The 24,120-nt window shown below is 39.6% G+C and overlaps 1 protein-coding gene across 1 annotated transcript in view; it reads left to right on the top strand.

Moving 5' to 3' along the window:
• The first annotated feature begins 208 nt into the window (after positions 1–208).
• STX18 (syntaxin 18) overlaps positions 209–24,120 on the top strand; it is a 120,728-nt gene continuing 96,816 nt past the window's right edge. Inside the window, exon 1 of the mRNA XM_060012814.1 lies at positions 209–465. Coding sequence (XP_059868797.1) covers positions 298–465 — 168 coding nt within the window. The 5' untranslated portion in view covers positions 209–297. The remainder of the gene's footprint in view (positions 466–24,120) is intronic.

Genomic DNA, 24,120 nt, shown 5'->3' with positions numbered 1-24,120 from the left:
TCCGGGACCTCCCCGCGCGGCTAAGTCAGCCAAAGTTTGCCGGGAGGAGAAACGGGCGCGGGTGTGAGCGTCGCTGGGTCCGGGTAGCCGAGGGGATGGGCACGCCCGCCGGCGGAGACCGGAACCTTTCTCCTCTCGCCGCCGTAGCCCCGGGCGGGCCGGAACCTTTCTTCTCGTGTCGCCGTTGGTGAGCGGAGGCGTGCGGAAACGGAACGGTCCTCCAGCTGCCCAGCTCGCGCCACGGTCGCCGGCTGCTGACGTGGGCGGCTCTGGTGGGGGCCGTGGGTGTGGGTCGCCATGGCGGTGGACATCACACTGCTGTTCCGGGCCAGCGTCAAGACCGTGAAGACGCGCAACAAAGCGCTGGGAGTGGCGGTGGGCGGCGGGGTCGAGGGCAGCCGCGACGAGCTGTTCCGCCGGAGCCCCCGGCCTAAGGGCGACTTCTCCAGCCGGGCGCGCGAAGTGGTGAGCTGGTTGCTATGGAAACGGCGGGCTGGAGAGGGGGGCGGATCCGCGGCAGGGACCCCAGACCCCAAACCGGACTCTGTCCCGTAAGCAGTGGGTGAGGGAAGCGCCTGGAGAAGGTGGTGTCAAGGGCAGTCAGGAGAGTTGGTCCCAGAGAGTCGACGGCTGTCTTTGGAAAGGAACAGCCTTAGGTCGAGGAATGGGGACGCATGTTGGGGAGCTCGGAACTATGTCTGCAACGTACATGGGCTGCTTTGTGAGGTAATGAGCTTGCCGTCACTGCAGACCTGAACGCAGGCGAAGCTTCCCCCACCGTCCTTTGCTTTCCTGTCGCAGCACTGACTACAGTCACAGTGTATTTATCTCTTCTGTTTACTTGTCTCAGCCCCCTCCCCTCCCCTGCCCCGCACTGAGATCCAAGATCGCATTCGGCCGACCTGGCCCTTCTCCTTGCCTCCTGCAATAGGTTAGGGTTCGTGCCAGGGACCGGTCTGTCTTGAGACTGGTTTAGGATAATCTTTCACAAACACCCTCTGTTACAGCCATCTAAACTACTTTCTGTTCCCTGAACACAGCAGGCTTTCGTTCGGGAGAGCTGGGACCTACTCCTTCAAGGCAGTAACAGTGTTGGCTTCACTTCAGAATCCCCGAAGCCTGACTCAGAGCATTGCTTAGTAAATGTTTGTTGGATCAATGAATGAACAAATGGTTGTCTCCTTCCCCACTACACAGGAAACTCTGTAAGGGGAGAGATAAAGTTTGCCAGGTTCACTTTTGGATCCTTGGCACCAAGGGTGGATCTAGTTTTTGTGGAGCTCGAAGCTTATACAGTTCTGTCTGTCCTCTTTAAGAAATAAAAATACAAAGTCACACAAAAAAAAAAAAGGTTCAGAGCTTTGGGGGGGTGCAGGGGAGGGGCCCTGACGCTCAAACTTCATGGTAAACCCACTTCTGTTTGATACACAGTGCAGTGCCTGGTACTTTGTAGACACTCAGATATTTTTTAATATATGTATGCATGAATTAGTGAGTGGCAGCTTGCAGAGGATATTCAAGCCTCGGAAGGGAAATTGGTCGAGATGAATATATTCAGTCCATCAATAAGCATACATTAAGCACCTACCTTCTGACAAGCATTGTGTTAGAATAACGCGATTTAAAAGGAATGGTGGGGGAGACAGACATATTACCAAAAGAAGTGACACAACACCTTGAAGACGTTGTGTAGAACACAAAGGAGAGTGTTCAATTATGCGTCAGGGCCAAGAAAGGCTTTACAGAGGCGATGATGCCTGAAACAAATCTTGAAAGAAGAGTAGTTGGTTCCAGTGCGCATAGGGTGGAGAAGGGCATCTCAGGCTAAGAGAAGAGTATGCACAAAGGTGTGGAGATGGGTAACTTTATGCTCAGTTTATTTATACTCAATGCGTGTCTACCCGTTAAATTACAAACAAATTAGTAATGGCATTTCAGATTTGGGGGCGGGGAGGAACTTTTTGTAGCTGAACAACTCCTAACAGTGATAACTATGCCACTTTGCATTGGGAGCTTGATTAGTTAACTCATTTGGGCTGTGGGATGAATGGGGACCTTGGGAGTAGAAACTGGGTCTTGGATTTAGAAGACTTAGATTCCAATCTGGGTTCTGCTACTTAGATGTGGGTGACTTGGGTAAGTCCTGTTACCCAAGTCTCATTTCCCTTTTCTATAAAATGGGCATGATAATACCCTCCTTGACTGGTAAGCTGATTATTAGGATCTTATGAGACTTTGTATATATCGTAAAGAGCCATAATGATTATTATTGTTCCCCTTCACTCCTACGCTAACTCTGTGTAGGCCATTTAGATGTATTTTCATCAGTGGCACAAAACTTTATTCCCTACACCACTTTGCTTTCTTGTACTTTCATTCTTCACTTGCAAAAGGGAACCAAGGAAGTTCATGAGGGAATCTGAAAATTCTGTGTAGGTACTAATAGCATCGATAGTGGAGGCAGTGACACTCCTCTGTCAAGGTGAAGCTATCAGCGATGGCATATGTGTGGCAAACATGCAGTTATTCCTCTTTCTCCTTCCCTGGGAGCATGGAAGCCAGTGTTAATGTCCCAGTACATCTGTGTTGCTCAGAATCCTTTGGAACTTTGTGCCCCAGGCAACCATTACCTATTGTTGGACCTGACATTCAGGTTGAAATTTGCTGATATCCTACATAACATATAGTAAAAATAGAGTCTGTATGCCTGAAGCAGAACCATGGACTTTTTTCTTTTAGTACTTAAAAGGATCTTAAGTTCATGTTGTTCAGTCTTTTCATTTTATAGGTGGGAAAACTAACACTCAGGTAAGTGAAATGTCTTGCCCAGAGTCATAATAGATGAGGTCACAGGACAGAGCCAGAGGAAGAAGGCAGGTCCTTTGACTCCAGTTTAATGTTGCTTATTTCCCACCCTGCCCCATACATATACTTCCAGTATAATTTTAAACCAAAAATTCTTCAGCTGAGTTTCTTCTTCCTGAGTTAATACTATATTCATAATTGCATACTGAATAAGATTTGGAGCATAAAGACCTTGCATAAAGACCAAAGCATAAAGACCAAAGAATTTGAACGCCTTTTACTTACTGCATGAACTTGGGCAAGTTACTTAACCGCAGTTTCCTCACTCCTAAAATAGAGTGAATAATAGCAACCTTATAAGGTGGTTATGCAGATGAAATGAGGAAAGGTGTGCAAGTGCTTGCATGAGTGTGAATTCTTTTGATTGCTAGTAAGGGTACCCTAGTTTAAACTAACCTGAGCAAAATAGGAATGTGTTGGCTGGTAAAACTGGGAAACACAGGAAGGAGCTTCTTTCTCCAGATCTTATCCATAAAACCCCAGGAAAGGACTCTAGTTGGTTCTGCTTGGGTCCTGAGCCCTTGTTATGGCCTCAGACGGATAAGGTTCTTCACATGGCCAGGTCAGATGCCCACTCCAATAGGTGGGTTGGGTGCTGTGATTGCTGCCCCACCAGAACCTTGGAAAAGGGAGTGCTGTGTCTGACACTAGGGAGTAAGGGATGCTGGGCAGGCAAAACTGACAAAAATGTTCCTTCTGTTCCCTAGCACAGTGCCTGACCTGTCTTCACTTTACCTGCCTGGTGGTCTTCAACTCTGTGGGGAATAAAAAACTAGAATTGTGGGAGCTTGTATGACAGGCTTTGGTGTGGGAATGTGTCTGGAGGTGCCTCATAGGGGCAGCTTTTTCATTTTCTTACTAATTTATAAAGGTTACAGAGTCCAGGAGAAGCAGTTCACAGTAAACCAAGACTCCTCTGAGTAGCCAAACTGAGTCTGCAGGGGCAACAGGAGCCAGTGAACAGAACATCAGGGAACCTGTGTTCTAGACCAAGTTGAGCCATGAAGTGGACAGACCACCTAATCTTTCTGCACCTCAGTGTCCACATTGGTAAAGCCGACAGCTTAGACTATAACTGTAGCAAGTTCTTGTAAAACAAAGATGTCTCATTTATAAGATAAACAGCGACTCTGTGTTGTTGGGAATTCTATTTTCAGATTAGACATGCAGATGAATTTTTCTTTGTTTATTATACATTGCTTTTGTGAAAGCTAAGTGTCATTTACTTTTATTTTTTTTATGAGTTAATTATCTTTAGCTCCTGGCTTAAATTCAGACTTCTTACAGCAACCCAAACCCAAAGTCCCTGCTACCTTCCTCGAGCTCCCCTCCTCTCACCTTCCTCTTACTCTACTCCAGCTGCCCTAGCCTCCTTGCTTTCCTCACATGTACCAGGCACATTCCTACCTCAGGACCTTTGCGCTTGTGGTTACCTCGACCTGGAACACTTTTCTCTCAGATTCCATGTGGTTTGATCTTTAGGCCTCTGCTCATTCGTTGTTTCCACTGCCCTGTATAAAGTAGCATCCTTTTTCTGTTCTTTACTCCCCTTTATTCCTGTCATTGTCTAACATATCATGTATCCATTGACTTGTTGTTTATCCACTAGACTATATGCTTCATGAAAACAAAGACTCTTTAGGTTCTAGAATAGTGCAGGATAGGTTCTCAGTAAATGTTTCTTGAATTAAAGAATGAGTGTTATCTACTGTGTCACTTTGCTTTTAATTTTGGAGCTGGTTGATCTCTGTCCAAGCCTCCTTCCAGTTCTAGAAATGTGTGATCCTAACATGATTCCTTAATATTACACAGTATATATGTACACTTAATCCAGTATCTGGAATAAACCTTGAATAGATAGTAGCTTTTATTTTATTAGTAAGATTTAGATCCTACATCAAAGAGTTTATAGTCAAGTGGAGAAGCAGACCCATAAATAATACGACGACTCAGGTAGAAGTGACAACCGTAATGCTCAGCATTGATCCCCCAGGTCCTCCTCGATTTTCTTCTCAGTTGTAGTGTTGAACTTGTGTGCCAGTGTTTGGAGCCAAAGGCTAAGCTGGGACCACCTGGATTATTATCCATAGTAGCTAGAAATAGACTTTATCCAAGGATTGAGTATAATTCTACTTAAACTGGGTTTCAGTTGAGGGAGCATTGTTCAAAGAAGCAGTATCAGGCAACAGGTGCCAAGGGTCAGTGAGAAGCTGGAGACAGGCCCACACAAGACAGGAATAGATCAGGAAACAGTGTAGGTTTAGGATGTAGGATTCAAATAGAACGTGGGTCTGTTGAATCATATAGATTTAAAAAAAATTAATGGAGAGTTCTTTTTGCAAAGGAAATAAGGAGCAGCTTTTGCTAAGGCTGGGATGAGGGGGCTGGGAAGAGAGAGGTTCGTTAGCCAGCTTGCCCCTCTACCGCCATTCCCCCTCCTCCTTGAGGAGCCCCTTTGGAACCAGCCATAGGGCTGAGAGAGACACAGTTTCTCGCTCCATTAATGTTCTCCAAGTCTTCTCTTAACTTCATGGTGCTGTATTTTTATGGATCATAATAACTGAGTGTGTACTGTAAGCAGAACTCAGTGCTAGTGACTTTCCATGGTATAAAGAGTGAGCCCTTTGTATGGACTGCACTCTGAAATTTTCCAGGATTTATGAAGACTATAGCTTTTGAAATTATATTTATTCAATACTAATTGATTTATTCCATCTCCTGTAAGCATTGGACTCTTGATAGGTGTCAGTCATTGTGAGGACACAAAAAACTATGAGACATACGTCTCGGCTCTTTGAAAATAGAAATAAAGGATAACTAAAGCTCCTTGAGGGAGAATTGGTAGAAAATCAAACTGGACCTTGAAGGATGAGAACCATTCTACCAGACAAAGGAAGGGAGTTAAATCGCATTCCTGGCAGAGGGAGGAGTGTTAGCAAAGGCACCGGTGTACAACAGCAGGGTGATGGGGGGAGCAGAGGCAAGGCTGGAGTGATTGGAGCCCTTTTCTGGAGGAGGCCTGGGGGAGGGGCAGAGAGGCAAGAGATGAGGCTGTTCTGGATTAGGTTAGAGCAGGGGTCAGCCAACTTTGGCCCATAGGCCAAATCCAGCCGCTGCCGATTTTTGTAAATGAGGTTTCAGTGGAATGAGACCACGCTCATTTGTTTTCATGTAGGCTATGGATGCTTTTGTGCTATAGTGGTAGAGTTGTAGCTGGCAAAGGCTGGCAGAGTCTGAAGTATTTCCTGTTTGGCTCTTTAGAGGAAAAGTTGACCAGACCTTGGGTGAGAGCATTGTCAGCAGTGCTGAGGAGTTTGGACTTTATGCTCTAAGCTATGTGAGCAGAGGCCTGAAAAGTTCATATTTGTCTTTTAAGATAATCAGCAATATTGCAGATGGGTTTGGAGTGTAACACGACTGACATAGAGGAGCTAATTGGAAGGCTATTGCAGTAATCCAGGTGAGAGCTGATGAGCTAGTGACAGAGGAGTGAATGGATGAAGTTGATATTTAGGAGGTGGATTTTAAAAAAATGTAGCCATTGGTGGGGGTAGAAAGAGGGAGAGGTAGAATAATTCCCAGCTTTCTAGTTGGCAAGTTTCATGGTGGTAGATATCACAATAACATTTTTTTCAAAGTTTGAGTAGGATGCCAATTAATCATGCCTTCCCTTTCTCAGTTCTAAACAGTGGAGAATAGATTCACGGGGCCCAACAGACATTAGAGTTTTATTAAGACAACAAGTGGTGGGTAACTCCCCAGTGGCAGTGCTTCTTGGTAAATCTGGATTGGAGAGCATAGCTGGAACCCAGTGGGTTCCTCTAGGTTTGTCGTATTTAGATCTTGGAGATGATTGAGTCTTTAAAATAGACACATAGTTCATATACCCAGCCAACCACCTCACAAATCCAGCGAACACTGGGCTGGGCCTTATTATGGTGAGAGCTACAAGGCAAGTCAACCACACCAGACTGCAGATGGGGATACTGAGTAGGGCCATTTAGATACCAGGTTCTTATATAGACTTTTATTCTCAATTGTGCATTCTTTATTCTTGAAAGAAAGTCATCTGGGTGGTAATGATTGTATCACATACTGTAGAAGCATGGTTCTCAGGGATAGTCAATTGACTTTCTCCTTCATTCCAAGAAAAGTCTGGAATGGGTCAAAGAGTTCCCTCTTTTCTCAGTTTCTAGTTGGCAGGTAGCCAGTAGTTCAGTGTATCACCTACTAAGGATAGGGCTGCCAAAACAGGTCCTCTCAGGATGACATTTTTAATGAACTCTTCCTGTCCATGGTCTGATACTATCTTGCAGGCTTGAGAACCAGGTTTGTCAACATACCAAGGATAGAACCATCTATCAGGGCAGATATCAACTGAGCTCACACCAACTTGTGTACAAGTTAGAATACCAGATTATTTTCTTTGAGTGCCATAACTAATACTCAGGAGGATCTAAATTTTGGAAAGTCCGTTATTTTTGAGCTTCTGCTATAGGTCAGTAACTCTGTTGAGGGCTTTACATACCTGATCTCAATTAATTTTTCTCTATTTGGGGGATAGAAATACAATATTATCAAGTGATTTTACAATATTGATCATATTATGAATAATATGATTCTAGAATTCATACAAACTTGATGTTTGAGGTTTCTTGTTGTGTGAAAAATCTATATGGGCTCCCCCTGGTGGGCAAAGTATCAGTGACGTTTACAATGGTTAATTATGGCTTGTGTTACGAAAAACTTGTGCTTAAAACATATTAAGTTTAAAATTGACTTAAAAAGAGGCCCCTTCCGAACCCTCGAAGAGAAAGTGAATAAACCAGAGAAGTGAAAAGTATGATGTGTTGAATGAACTCATATATCATATAACTCACATATGAAAAGTTTGCAGCACAGTTGTAATTTTAAGCTCAGTAGTACTTTTTTCTTCCTGACTTTCAGGTTCTCAAAGTCTGTAAATACTAGAATTTGCCTTCTACTTGTTACAGTCTAACATAATGCCTAATTGTCAAAACTTTCTTATGGAGCTCAGAAGCTATATTTAACCAAGAGAAGTGAGTCTTTTCATTTCACAATATTGTATACATTCCTGTTCACTTTTTGGACAGATGATAAGAAAACCATAGTAAAATCAACATTTGTCTTTTATAGTCTAAGTAGAGATGACAGACTGCAGCATATCTTGACTGGGAGAAATTGAGAAAGGAATTAAAAAGCATAAGTTTTGAATTACAAATACTTTTGGACTATGCCAATAATTAACTGTATGATCTTGGAGAACTCACCTAACCTCTATTTTTGTTTTTCGTTTGCTTTTTGTTTTTTTCATTTTTCTTGTTTAATGAGGAGCTTTGACTAGATAATCGTTTAAGGACCTTTTCAACAGGGTGTTTCCATGATTCAGTACTCTTTTTTCTGAAAGTCTCAGACTATATTTTAAAATGCTTTTTGCAGTAGTAACTGCCCCAGCACCTTATGATACTTCCCCCGAGTTCCTATGTACTCAGAATTTTTCACCTAGATAAAAAAAAAATGATTTTGTTTTTCAAAGTTGTTGTTTGGTATGTTTCCACAAGTATATTTGATTTAAAAGTGATTATGTACTCTTATAATGAGCTGTTATCAGTGGGGCATGTTTTTGAAGTTGACTAGTTATAAAATCTGATTATAAAAACAGTAAGTGCTCATTAAACAGAATAAAAAAGAAAATGAAGTTCACATATAGTACTACTTGGCAGAAATAGCCACTGTTTTAATTTTCGTATATATTTTTTCAGACATTTTTCCTATTAAACAAAAACAATTTTTCTACAGTGCTGTTTTCTAGCCCCTCTTTTTTTTTTGTCTTGTCTTGGTTTTTTCACTTAATAACATATTGTGAACATTTTTCTATGTCAATACGTATTGTTCTTGTCATCAATTTATTTGGCTGCATAACCATTAAAAATAATATTACAGAATAAAAATCTCTTACCTAAAAAAAAAAAAATTACATAACTTATTCACCTGAACCTCTATTGAAAGATATTTAGGCTGCTTTCAGTTTATCACTATTTTAAACAAACAATACATTTTTTACCAAATTTGTTTCAGATTTATAATCTCTTAAGATAAAAGGCAAAATGTATATAAATTCACTTTACTTGTTTTCTGTTGAATCTTTTCTCAAATATAAAAAGTTGGATGCCCTAATTTGATAAAAAGAAAATTATTCCTAACTTTGGGGAAAGTGTTAAATGTATGAGAACTTATTTCAGTGCTGGAGGAGAATAGAAAGGGGTAGGTGATAACTGGGAGCAGGCTAGTCAGGAAAACTTTTACGTGGGAGCAGAGCCTTGAAGAGCAAGTAAAATTGGGTAGGTGGCGAGCCTGAGCAGGATGTATTTCAGTGATGGTAAGGAAACTGGCTGACTAGGCCAGTGGGTTCTTCTTTGTCAGTGGCGTGAAACAAACTTGGGGAGGTACTTTATGGTCTGCAGATTATAGAAGGCCTCCTGAGCTTTTGTACAAAACAAGTGTACAAAAATCAGTGGCCATCCAAATCTAATTAATGACCACTTAAAATCTAAAGAAATCATTTACAGTAGTAACAAAAAGCATTTCTAGAAATAACCTTAATAAGAAATGTAAATGCCCCATTTGAAGAAAACTTCCCAGTTTTGTAGAGAGATATAGAAAACTTGAATAAATAGAAACACATATTGTGTATGTGGAAGGGAAGAAGTGTTAGAAAGACATCAGTTATTCCTAAATTAATTTGTAGATTTAGTGCAGCTTTATTCCAAATTCCAGCAGAAAGTAGTTCTGAAATTTATCTAGAAAAGAAGATGAGTGAAAATAGCTAATTAATTTTTGAAGAAAAGTGGAAGGGTGTGTGTTGGGGTGGGTGTACTAGCCTTACCAAATATTAAAACATTTTGAACCCAAAAAATAATATATGCGTATATGGATCAATCAGTGAAGCCTGTTAGGCCAGGTGTGTATGTGTGTGTAACTCTTGTTTAGGGAGGTATTGTAAATCAGTCAGAAAAAGAAGGTTTATTCAGTGATTTGGGGATAATTGGTTAGCACTTTGGAAAGAAAGGCTTTTTTTTTTTTTTAGGTCCTTGTCTTTTACTGTACATACATTAAAGTACATTTTTACATGGACTAAAGATTTAATTGTAAAAGCAAAACTGAAGAAAATGAAAATGTATATGAAATATTGACCTATCTTCTAGAAGTGGGAGGTCTTTCTGAGTTTAAAAATTAGCAGCAGTAATCTTAATAATGGTGTTGATTTTGATGATAGCAGCTATCACAAGTACTTTACATAGAGACACTATAGCATTATTCCCAAGTACAAGAAATTATTAGGTAAATATGGCATAGTGAAAAGTTTGTCATGACATGAGAAGAATTGCTCATATTAAAAAATACTACCAAAACCAGTTACAATTAAAACTATATATACAAAATCAAAAAACTGTAGGCATGGACATAGTGATTAGAAGGAAACTGGCTGACTAGGCCAGTGGGTTCTGGCCTACATTTTAGTGTATGTAAAATGCTAACAATGGCTATATCTGGCTGATGAGACTATGGGTGATTTATTTTTCTGCTTCTATCTTCCTGAATTTCTCTAATGAACACATATTACTCTTGAAATGAGAAGCAAAACAGAATAAGTAAAACTCTAGGCAGATGAGTTTTTATTTGCTGTGGGAGGAATGGAAAAGAATATCTTTTGATTGGAAAAATGTCATGAATAAGCAGTATCTAATTATATATTAAATGTACAATGGAGGGGGCCCCTCTTTAAAGGAAGTCTGTGGTAAATCTTTTGTAAAGGGAGTAATTTTCCTGTAACTCAGCTGGATTTTCAATTCAGACTTTCTTAACCTGTACAGGAAAATCATCCACAAGTGTTTCATTGATGTCTTAGCTTTCTGGTTGTCATTCTAAAAAATAATAAATGGTAATAATAGCTACCACTCGTAGAGCACCTACTCTACCTGGCACTCTGCTAAAAGCTTTGTAATTTGGTTGACTATCCTTGCAAGTTAGGTTCCTTTACTCATAAAGAAACCAAGGTGTCCTGCCCAAGATGATGTAACATTGATGAGCTTGTGCCGTATTCCTGGGATCGCCTGCCACCTCTCCAGGTTCTGTGGATGCAGGGGTATGTGCATGCGGAGTGCTGTCCTGGGACTTTGGAGCTGGACTTCACTTTGTATGGCACAGGTCAGATCTCTGGTGATTTTCTCCTTGGCATGTTGTCATATCATCTACTGTCTTTAGGAGCATATTTTGCTACATAAATCACAGGTATTTGAAAATGCCTGACTAGCTTTTGGGGAAATACAGCTGCCTCCAAATCAAACTCTTTTTTTAGTCAACAATTACTAGTAACTGTGTATTTTTTAGAGGTAGTGTTGAGGTATGTTTTTGGGAAAATGGAAAAAGGGTTGTAGTTTTAGTTAGTAAAATCATTGAGAAGGAAGGAGACCCAATTTATACATTATATCCATCTGAAAAAGTATAATTCCCTTTTCTGTCATTGGGACACTAGTTTGTTATTTATTTGTTCATTCAACAGTCAGTCCCGTGAAGAACTCGAGCTGAGATGATTTTTCAGAATTGCTCAGGTGAGGCAAGGGGCCAGGCCTTTAAAAACGTTGGTCAGTCATCAGAAGAGGGCTTCACCAGGGAAAGGCCTTTGAGTTGGGTGACATAGCTTCCTTCTGCTGAGGACAGTGCCTGAGAGAGACTCAGCTGTGAGCCATCAGCAGGCAATTCTTCTGGATGTTGGGGGAATGAGGGCCTTCATCCTGAAGGCACAGCTCTGCCATACTACCCTTTAGGGTTGTTGTGAGGACTGAATGAGGTATTTCATGTAAAGCTGCCAGCATTGTATCTGGTACATTAGGGATACTCATTAAATGGCGACTACTTTATTATCAGCTTATATTTTTTGAGTATCTGCCCATAAGTATAAGGAAGGCACTTAGATTGCTCTTTGGGCTGGGAAGATGAATGAGACTTTCATTTTGGTCATTAATATGCTAACAATCTAGAAGAGGGCATTCATTCATTCAACAAATATTTATTGAGCATCTGCTATACGCTATGTACTGTTTTTGACCCTGGGGATAGAGCAAAGGTAAGACAGACCAAAATCTCTGCTTTCATGGAGAGTATATTTTAATGGGAAACTTACAGTAAACAAGTAAACGGATTCAAAAATACTTGTGTCAGGTAGTGATAAGTAAACTCATAAGGCATACTCATAATTATAGAAGTTTTCACAAGAGGAACTTTGATCATTTAGATAGCAGAGAGATTACTTCGGGGTAAGGTTGAGGGGAGGCTTCATGGAAGAGGTGACATTTAGGTGGGCCTCCCAGATTTTCCACATGTGGAATGGAGAGAGGAGATGCAGGACTGAACACATGACGAAGACTCTAGGAGTGGGAAAGCACAGGATGGTAAAATCTGAGGAAAGCTGAGTTTAACTGGAAGGAGTGTGAAAAGTAGGTAATGGGGTGTGCCAGGTATTACCCCTCGGCCCCTACAGATCTACTCTCTATCCTTTCCACTCTGCTCCTGCGTCAGCAGGCCGATCTTTATGGAGTGCGTGACTGGGTGTCCTTGTTCTCTGGCTTCTGATTGGATGCAGCCAGTTCGAGGCTCCAGCAGGAGACTGGAGGGCTGGAAGAAGCAGGAGTTGGTTTGGGAACTGGGTAAAGGCTTTGCATCCACAATCTATTACTTAGATTACGTGTCTTCCCACCAGCCCTAGAATTTTTTACCTGTGTATGTCAGGCATCCCATGGGTTAGGATGGCTTTAGCCAGTAGGCTGGTACCAGCCATCAATAGACAGGATTGTACTGTAGCCCCACTCAGGGGTGACCCTGAAAGATAGTGACAAAGGGAATTCCTCCCCGTGGATAGAACTTTGGACATTTCATCTTTGCCTTTTTATTTAAGGTGGCTTTTAAAGGCGATATGTTTCTCTCTGTCTCTCTCTCAACTTTACAATGGGGTAATGTCAAAAATTTTAGGCTCAAACAGATTTTCTCTTAGTGATGTGGCAGTTCATACTTTTCTTCCAAATATGACCTGAAGGATTAGAGGTGGTAAATGGTCTTGTGGCACTTTGACTATAAATCTGAACTGGAATGGAATCTGTAACCCATTATCAGATTCTGAATCAGGCTGCCTTGTCTTTCTCCTGTTTTTGTTTCAGTGAAAATGTGTGTTTTTATTCTGTCAGTGGATGGTTTACATACCTAATATACCTAATATTAAAAGGGAATTATATAATGAATACTTGATGTGAAAGGGACTAGTTAAATACTTCAACTCCAAAGGATTCCATTAAAGTAATAAGGAAATTACATTTAATTTTAAATGGTAGAAAGATTTTTTTAATGTTATTGCTATTAAGCATGTATTACACACACTCAAGCCATTTTCTGCAACTGAATTTCCAAAGCACAATTCATCTTTTTACAGGTGGAGAGGAAATATTCTTGCAAAATATAGTTTGATGTTGTCTTCTTAACTGCGGAGAGAAGCATACTTTTCCAAAGAATAGAATGTGATGGTTGATTGGAAACTTTTGGAGTTACGGGCTTTTAGCTCTACCTCTTGAAATAAGAAAATATATATAAATGGGTCCCCAGATGAAGGCGTGGTGGGGTACTTTATAGCCCTAATTGACTCCAGACATAGAGGCCGTGATTTGCAAGCAAGCAGTGACAAGAGGAAGTTAAATCAAAATTAAATTAAGGGAAGGAAGAAAAAAAAGAGAGATATTAAGGAGAGGTGATGAATCTTCTGAAGGCGTCTAAATACTTATCTGTAGGTAAGTGAGAAATCTGTGAATATATCTCAGTTATGTCAAAGGATGAAATCTGGAAACATTTCAGTCCTAAAAAAGACCTTCTCTCTTTTATAAAGTCTTTTTTGTATTCATTGCTTGGTACAGTTCAGTCAGTACACGCATATTTGCTTCTATACTTTTCCATGACTCAATTGGCCGTAAAATCAGCATCTCCCATGATACACATCAGGTGATATTTTGGGAGAATTGGTTTTTCTGTTTATATTTTGACTATTTGATTTTGTTCCGCTCATGTAAATACAGTTCTGGGAATCAGAATTGATTCCGGCCACTCAGCCATGCTGACCGCCATTTCTGCACTTGTCTCAGTTTCCCTTTTGTTGGCCTCCCCTGTCCAGTGAGTTCTCAGGCCCAAGAGAACAGGGACTGTGTCCCACTCCCCATCACAGCACAGATGAAGTGCAGCATTCAGCACATATTTGTGAAGTTAATCTGTGCCTTGTGCTTCCTCTCTTTCTCATCCAGCCCACTGCTACCATGCGTGCTCATCCCTCACCATCTTGAGCCTGAGTTGATGAAACAGCACTGAGCGCTCCCCGCCCCCACCCCCTGCTCAGAGCCAAGCCACTGTGCCGAAAATGCGGCTTTCCTCATGTTCCTGTGCTCAGAACTGCCTGGGCTCAGTACTGCCCATTCCTCACACAGTGAATTCTGTTATTTGGCTGGTCTTCAAAGGTCTTTATAAAGGTAGCCCTACCCACTTTTCCAGTGTTGCATCCCACACTTCCCTGGATCATCCTACCAGCTTTAACCAAGCTGCTCTTTTCACAAACTCCTCTGCTTTCTTGTCTCCTTGTTTGGCTCTTGCTATTTCTCTTGCCTGGACAGCTCGCTCCCCTTCACTTACTCAAATTCTACCCATCCTTAAAGGGTAGAAGTTTAATCTCTTCTGAATTCAAAGCACTTGCTGTCTGTATTACTCATTAAGCCAGCAACTATGTGTGGCTTATGACAGCCTTTGCATTATTGTTTGGTGGTGTTATTATTCTTACTTTTTGAAGATCTGATTGGCTTTATTCAGTGATTTATGAGTCAAGCAGTATCCCATCTAGCAAAGAGATAGGCACTCACGTGTTGTTATTTAATGATTGCATTGTTGCTTAGCTTTCCAAGTGCTGTTTTCTTCCAAACTATATTATTTATCTTTGAGCATGGGAGATGGAAAAGGAAAGGGCGAGAGTGATTTGATGTTTTTTACATATTTCCCTCACTGGCTTTGGTAGCTAGTGCTGCAGCCGTTACACAGGACAGTCACCACGTCTTACTCATGTTTCCCTTCCCAGTTCCCAGCCCTGCGCCTGGTCCATAGTGGCGATTCAGTACATGGTATGTGACTAAATAAATAGAAGGCGTTCTCAAATATTTGTTTACTAGTTTGACCCAAAGCTAAAAGAATCAACATGGGTGATTTTCCAACTTCTAAAAGCCATAAAAATCCAGTTTCTCATTTAGCTTTTTTTCACCATTAACAGTTCTCCCTCGAGCACTTCTTCCTTTTGCCTGCCTTCAGCTTCATGCTGAAATATAAATCAATTTCCTCTAATTCTTTTCCCTGTGAAATTGGAGAACAGCTGTTCAGTCACCTCCTTATAAATAACCCTTCAACAAGTTAAATTGCCTCTAGGATTTGCTTTCTCCAGATTAAATTATCCCAAAGCCCTTTCTTTTTCTCATAAAGGCCTTTTCAGAAAGTAGTGTTAGTTGTTTTTTTAATTTCTTTTTCTAGCTCTTTATAAAACTTTATTCTTTTCATAAATGTACCATAGAATACCCCTATAAAGGCCTGATTAATGCTGTCTGGAAAGGAAGGCATCTTGAATCTCCTCATTTGTGTTTTGGAGTATCCTGTTAACCTTTTTTACCTGTTGCCTGTCGGATTTAACTTGTGGTCTACTCTCACCCTCTCCTTGTTTTGTTTCCTTTTTCTGTGCATTTCTTCAAATGAGTAGCTTGATTTTCTTCCCACAAAACACTAACTTGCTGTATCAGGAGTCTTACAATTACAAGTTACAGAGACCCAATGTGAATTAGCTTAAATGATTAAGGGAATTTATTGATTTATGTCACTGAAAAGTCTAGTAATAGGACTTAACCTCCAGCACGGCTGGACCCAGGGGACAAAACAGTGTCACCAAAAGCCTTTTTTCTCACTCCCTATGATCTGCCTTCGTGGTATTAGCATCTCCCTTAAGGTACCTCCAAGCTCTGCTTCATGGTAGCTGTAGAGCTGCAGCACGTGCAGACCTTACTTCCCATACTACCCCATCCAGAGGAAGAGAGAGGTGCTTTCCTCAGAGTACCCACCAGCATCTTGGAACTGAGGCAGATGCCTCTCCTTAAACCCAACTCCAGAGGTCTGCTTAGGACCCAGCTCTTCAAATAGAACAGTGTCACACATGGCTGAAAATAGGGAAGGAATGATTTCCAAAGGAAATTTGGGGAGCTGTTCCCAGGAGGAGGGCAATGGATGTGAGTGGCCAACAATAGATGTACGTTACACTCAAAATTGTGCTTCTTCATTCTGCCTTAGACAGATTATTGATATTGCTTTGCACTGAGGGTATCTCTGCGAATGAATTCTTCACTCAGTCACTCACTCAGTCACTCACTCTCTCATTCTTCATTGAACACTCTGGATAGAGTATGCCAGGCACGCAACTAGGTATTGGGTATACAAACGTGAGTGAGGCAATATCCCTGACCAGGAGAAACTCATAGTCTAGTGAAAAGACAGACTAATAGGCAGATAGTTAAAGCATGTTGTAATAAGTGCTGTTATCAAAGTATATATGGACACAGAGGTAGAAGTGAAGAACTCAGTGGGAGGGGCTTGAAGCAGGGAGGGCTTCACAGGAGAGCTAAGCCTTGACGAGTAGAAGGGATTTCCCTAGATTGGGGAAGGAAGGGCATTATCCTCAAAGCCATGGTGAACCATAAAACGTTTTCAGCAGGGGACTGGCAGGATCAGGTATGGATTTTAGAAAGATCATTCTGCTGGCCATTGGTAAACCTAGTGGAGGTGAGAAGGACTGGCGGTGAGGAGGAGGATCCATCGACTGTTGCAGTAAATGACATCTGAGTGAAGACCCCGTGCACTGAGCCAGGGACCATAGAGACAGAGGGCAGATTTAAGATATATTGACAGGATTTGGGACTTGTTAGATGTAGGAGATGAAAATCAATTGTTCTAGATGAATTCAAGGTTTCAGTTGTGGGTGACTAGATGAGTCTGGTTCAGTTCAAGATGAGTTCATCTTTGTGGTTATTTGAGGTGCCTGTTGAACACCCACCCGAGGGATTCATGTTTATCAGGCCGTGGTAGATACAGAAGTGGACCTCAGGAAAGGTTTCTGAGCCAGAGACATAGACAGGGAGACATCGGAGTATAGGTTGAAGCCTTGAGGAAGGAGTGAGGTTACCCAAGGGGAATTTCAAATGAGAAGAAAAGAGGGCCTGGGAATGGGGAATGGCAACATTTGAGAGGCTGGTAGAGGAGAAGGAGAAGGAGGCTGTGGAGGAGTTAGGCAGGCATCTGGGTCCCTCCAGATAATAGACCTCTTCTCATCTTGATAAAGGCAGTGTCACCTGGGAGGTTGGTGGCATGGTGGTTAATTAAGAGCATGGACTCTGGGCTTTACTACCTACTGGTGTGTGACTTGTGGGCAAATTACTTCATTTCCTGATCTATAGGGTGGGAATTAGGTAGTACCTAATTTTGGAGGATTAAATGAGCAAAGCGCTTTGAAAGTGCTTGGCACATAGGAAATGTTATAAAGTGTTTGATAAATAAACATGGAAACCAATAAATGCATGTGCCCTGCATTTGTGCATCTGTCTGTCTCTCTGAGCTTACATATCCACTGGCCAGTTAATCTGAAATCCAAAATTAGTTTGTTTGGACTTAAATAATTTATTCTTCTGAAAACTCTAGTGATTCCAGTGTAACAGTTTAAGTGTCTGACTTCCTGAAGATTTTCTGGATTATTTATTGGATTATTTTTTCTACTGGCTATTAATTTTACCTCTGACTTTGATGTACTTTTCTTTGTTTCTTCCATACTTCATATATTTTAAAATTGTTCTTAATAACCTCACAGCGTACAGCTTTCTCTTCTCTTTTTTTTTTTTTTTTAAGATTTTCTTCCTCGGAATCATTCTTAAAGTTCTGGAATGCTCTGTCAGTTGCTCCCCCGCATTTTGGTCAGTTTCTGGCATGTTACTTTTAATCAGGCTACTTTTTTCATCCATCTGTAGGAATTGGCAATATTTTCAATTCCTCTCCATTATGGTCAGGAATATGAACTTGCTGTCTTTTCTTCTTCCTTTTGCATTTTCCCAAGTATGTGTCTTGAACCACTGATTAGATCTACGTGCCCACAATAACATAAGCAGGCACAAAGCTTAAATCTGATTTAAAGGAGTATTGTACAGTTTGTTCCTCCGTTAAAGTCTAGATTAAAATAGAACAGTATTCAGGGTGTGAGTTTGTCATGGAATCTCTAACACTCGTTGAATCAGACATCGTGTGTGTTCGTTTTTAAATAACTGGGTGGGTCACTTTTTTATTTATTATGAACACAAACACTGATGCTAACAACTGACATGTGAAAGGAAAACAGGGAATAGTGATGAAAACCATTTAATGATTAGTGAGGAAACAAATATTGTTTAATGAAAATAAAAACCATGTCTAAAGGGCCTAATGCTGACTTTTGGAAATATAACCATGTTGCGGTCTGTTGTGTACCCTCTGTCCTGTACAGTAGATATTGTTTAAAATTGCTTGGGAACTGGAGCTTGCAATTGTGAGCCTGGAATGTCCTGCAGATAATTAAGTTGTGGTCAGGCTTTGGAAAAATAAAAAGTTCTCGAACTATGATTTTATAAACATGCTACAATAACATTTCTTTATATTTAACAGTTTCTTATAGAAAGCTGATACTCTCATGAGGCATTGATTAAAGGTAAAACATCAAGAAAGAAAAAATATTAAATTAAAACTTCACTTAGGATGTTGACAGTTGGCTTGTAATATTAAACAGATGTGTATGTTTCTCGGGATATTCTTCTTTCTGAACTGAATTGCTAAGTTGTATTTTTTTAAATGACAACTACAAATTTTTGATCAGTTAATAATTTTAAATGCCCTTTCTACAATCTTCTGTATTCTAACTTCATCTGTAGTTTGAGCCCTCTCAATGATATGATTGGTGAAACCTTTGCTGCCTCTTCTAAAGTCTTTCATTTTCTTTCTTCACCCCCCCCCCCCCACCCCCGGTCTTAAAGCTTAACTGGGCTCTTCTGATTTCATGATGCATTCTTGGAGATTGATTCCTTGAAATAATTTTAGGATCACTGAGTGGAATTCTACCCTTTTAGATTTATGTCTGTAGTTTACTTCTATATAAGTTTCACGTTGGCATCTCAGTGCACAAGTTGACCTACATTGTGGTATTGTGTTTGTGTGGTCAATTGTAAAAGCTTCGTGATACGTGTGTAGAGCCAGCCATGCAGATCGGCCCATACCCCCGTGCTGTGGGCCCAAAGAAACGTCAGTGAGGGACCTCAAGGAAAGAGATTCAGTAAACTCTTCTTTTTGCTCACAGGGTTTGCCATATTAGGCAAATAACATAGAGTCCAGTAAGGGCAGTGGAAGGGGTGGATTGGGCGGGTGGGTAGCCTTTGGTAAATGGAGGAGGAGTCAGGTCAGATTTTGTAGGATGAGGGGAAGATATTTTGCATCTTCAAAGATTCTTCGTATCTATTCGCAAGACTAGATAAATTGTTCATTGCGTTTGGGCTGATGAAATTTTTTAGTTCTGAAGATCATTTTAATTGTAAGTCTGACATGTGTACATCTTAAGTTTTCTGAGAGATATATTTTATGAGGCAGGAGTCTCTGATCAACCTGGAAGAACAGTTTAGTTGGTTTGGGTAGATTTATTTATCTTGGAACTATGTATCGTTTGCACAGTCTTCTTTTTGGAATCAGTGTTTTTTTCTCTGCAGATTCTATTTGGGAAGCTCTGATTTGGGGCCTAGTATTTGGAAGGCATTTCCAATAAACACAAACAAAGACCCGCTAGACTGTCTGAACAAATACAATGACATACTTTAGCATACAAAGCTTTATTTAACCTCAAGAGTAATGAATTTAGTTTTAATAGCAAACTATTTAAACATTACTATTTGTTCTTTATATCTAATATTGTAAATCGTTTTTAAATGTCCTCTTTCTTAAAGTTTGATTTAGAAGCCAAAAATTTTCTTCTTATAAAAAAGTGCATTTTTATATGAAAGGATTTGACAAGTATGCATTTCAGGTGTTCAGCTTTTGTTCTCCAGCTCGCTGTTTTAGAATTATTCTATTACATTTTGTGTGGGGGAGGAAGGAGAGCAAATTTCTGTGTTCGATGTCTTAGCAGATTTAATTGAATCATTGCCATATTCTCCTAGAAGTTTGCAATGCTAATTAACAGTACTCTTTCGGAAGGAGTTGGGAACTTGAGCTATGTGCAAAAATACTATATAAGTTTAGCATAATTTGTTACTCTAGAAAGAGCCGTCCATTTTAGCGTAAGAATCTGAAAAGCAGTAGAACATGTCTGTTAAGGTTTCTATCAGTTAGCTTGTTTCAGAGCTTTGTATTATTTCATTCCAATTCTCTTCCAATATTTTGCTGTGAAGGAGTGTTGTAAATATTTTAAATAGTTCTCTCTGACCAGAATTAATAATACCAGATATAAGTAGAAAATGCTGTTTCATTTTACCATTCTTACTGCATCATAAGCTAACTCTCTGTAAATGATATTCTTGTATAGATATTTTGGCCTGGCTCACTGATCCTAATTTCAGTATTATGCCTGACTTAGCAATACGCTGCTGTGATCAGCAACAGTAAATTGTATTAGGCAGGCTTTATTTTCTGTGGCAGTGTGGTATTGTAGTTTCTCCCACCCCTGAGGTAGAAAACCATGGTCTTAGTATTGTTTTTCAGTTTTAATGTTTAATAACTCTGTCTTGGGGAAAGGGAAAGTGGGAAGTTTTTCAAAGTAGATGATGATTAAAGAGTTATACCATTTGAATTACTTTCATCTTTTAAAAATTTCATTTGATCATCATTTTTTCTCTGTACAGTGTTTGGATCTTCTCAGCTGTTTCACAGATAATGAATTTGGTTCTGTTCGGGAGAAGGGAGTACATTGCCAGTGTTTGCAACGTTCATTCTCTTAACCGCGAAGTTACTGATTTGGGAATGGAAGACACTCGTTGGTCCCTAGTGGTCTGGAATGGAAAATGCATCTCCGGAAAATTTCATTTGAACGTTCCATAAAGTTTAGCATTTGATTAGAAACAAAAATGTTAATAATTTTAGGTAGGTTGATTGGCTTATTTATAGTGTTCTTTGAGCTACAGTTGTAGTTACTTATTTTCTTAATTTCTTATTGAAAGTAGATGAACTACATATAAAAACTTGGGAACTAGATTAGCACCTGTATTTCAAGCCACTTAGGAAATGGAGGAAAACTCTGTAAATGCTTGTGTAAGTGCTAAGTAGACTGAGAAAAATCTGTCAGAAGTTTTCTCTTTGTCATTTCTTTGTTAGCTTTATCATGCTTAATTTTCATGAAAATAATGTGTTTGTTACTGTGGTCGCACCGTGATTTAGCTTTGGCTTGTGTATGATATTTTATTGTCCCTGTCCTGGAAAATTATAGCAGTTTTTATGAGGAGTGGTTTGTGGGTTCACACAACCCACTTGGAGTGCCATTTACCATAATTCTCTTCTAAAAGGACCATAAAACATCATGTAAATTGTTTAAAAAGGGAAAGGCCTTCTTTGAGAAAGGCTAAGAAGAAATCTTTCCAGGCTTTCTTTTGTTTCTTATAGTTTCATGATTTTAAGCTCTATTTAAAGTATTAATGTTAAAGAAATAAAGTGCACATGTATGTGAGTAAAGATTGTTGTGAGCCAGAGCTGGGCTAAAACCGGGTATTGATGCAGAATAATATGTATCAAATTCATTATAATATTTTAAAATGTGTTTCCTGTGACTTTGGAAATGAAATTAAGGAAGAAAGGAAGAGAGAGAGGGAGGAAGGAAGGACGGAAGGAGGGAAGGAAGGATGGAATTAATTCATAGCATGTATATCTTTTTAAGAAAACCCTTGTGTTCTCTTAACTAGTTGTTGTGTGTCTGTAGTCGACATTAAGGCACAATTTTTGGTAACCAGTCTTGTGAAACGCATATTTAATTTCACAAACAGATTTACCTAGAGAAACTTCCCCCCTTGGCCGTTTTACCATTTCGGTTGGCTTGTGGCACTCAGTTTATGTACACCCTTACGAAGAAAGCATAGAATAGCACAGTAACAAGGCCAAAGTTCTGTCATGGTTTTCTGTACAAATGCTTTATTCCGATATTATCTTGGTTTTGTGCATGAGCTCGATGGAGAGCAAGGACGGAAATTGTTAATAATTTTCTACAGCATTTACGTGGTACTCTGAGCTTCTAGTCACTTAATACAGATATATCTTATGTTTAGGAAATTTTAATAAGAAAATCCATACATATGCAAAATATAAAATAGAGGCCCCTGTTCGTTTTGCATAAAGATATAACAAATATATAATAGATTTAATTTAAAAAACCACTTCCTTAGTACATGTGAGGCTATTATAGTTGGAACAACATTTATGGGAACACTTACAAATGAAATGATGATAGCTCTGTTCATGTAAATAGTGATATAAACATTTGTCTCTGCAAAATTTTCTATTCAAATTAGTGTGTTTTAAAAAACCCAAGATTATCTGTGTGGTTTAGAAACTCCTTGGTTTTGTGACAAGAGGAGGTTACAAGTAGATTATATTTAGATTATATTTATATTACTGAAGAGAGTGTCAGTAAAATTGCTAAATTTTCTTGAACATGGCTGTAAATCTTTGTCTATAAATACTTCCTATTTGCATGTGTAATTTCATGAAGAATATCAACTTAGGTTTTATTAGGTGACTGTAAATTCTCCTTTTCCATGTGTGTTAAAACACACACATGCACACAAAACCAACTTCCTAAAACATATCAAAACTTTTTAGAATTATTTCTTACTCTACACTCTTTTTTTTTTTTTCTCCTGTTGAGGTGTTTCTATACTATCAGGATCACAGAGTAGCCAACCGAAGTGAACTTGGGGAATAGAAAATGAAGGAGATTTTAAAAATAAACAGACGAGTCTAATGTGACGTTGTGAAAGGTGGGAACGAGGTGAAGGCTGTCCTGCTGGGCCTGGAGCCTCTGTGCCGCTGGTACAGAACCGCCCTTGGCCTGAACCAGCTCTTCTCGGGGCTCGTTTGGTGGAGTTGGGAGCCCCTTTGACCAAGTCTTTAGCCTGAGAATCTACTTTCTGTGGTTAAGTGTACTAAGCAGAGAAGACTTTTTGTGGTATTTTAACTGAAGCTATTGGTTATGCCACAAATTCTATAATTAAAAATTTTGTGTCTAGCTCTATTGACTAAATTGTTTTAACATGAGATGTTTGGAAATAGGATAGGCAGGACACTGAAGGGACCAAATACCAAATTCTCCAAGTTAGATATTATTTTCCACCATGAATTTATAATACACTGCTATATAATGACATCATTATTATTGTAAGTGATATAGAATGCTATGTTTAGGGGTTTTCTTTTTTTAGATTAGGAAGTAATTTTTCATTTTTTGTGTTTACACAGATAACGTACTTCCTAGTCATTTACAGTTATTAAATAAAAATGCATAAGGTGAGTCAAGTGTGTGTTATCTTGTTTTATAAATTACTCAGTTGGAAGGAATCTAAACTTACTTTGCTTTTACAGCTTTTGTCCCAAATGTTGATGTTTCCTTGTTTCTGTTTTTCACTTGAGTCAGAAAATATTTTTCGTGGACTTTAGATGGCAGTAAGTCATTTGTTATTAAATAGCTATATTTTTTCTCTTATGTGAAAATCCTCATCAATATGACCAATTCCTGTCGGAGAAGGGGCACAATTTTTCAATTTTCCCCCCAAAACTGCAACTTCAGAAAATATGTAAGAGATGTAGCAATTAACCTACATGCACATTTATAATACTAGAAAATGGGCAGCTAGTTACATTCAAAGACAGGATCTGATAGACCCAAATTGCTTAAAACATCACAGTTATTGAAGATCTACCCCAGGGAATTTGAGAAACCATTTAACAGATGAAAGTACATTTTGAAAAGTCTGACCTTACAGGCAATCATAAAATGAATCAAAACAGTGCTTTTTTTCCCCCTGAAATGTACAGAGCCCATCTGTGTCTAATCCAGTAATTATAGACTGTGTTCAATTACCT

The sequence above is a fragment of the Delphinus delphis genome, chromosome 5 (genome assembly GCF_949987515.2).
Source record: "Delphinus delphis chromosome 5, mDelDel1.2, whole genome shotgun sequence".
NCBI lineage: Eukaryota > Metazoa > Chordata > Mammalia > Artiodactyla > Delphinidae > Delphinus > Delphinus delphis.
The sequence above is the reverse complement of the archived record's forward strand: the minus strand, read 5'-3'. Positions and strand labels throughout refer to the sequence as shown.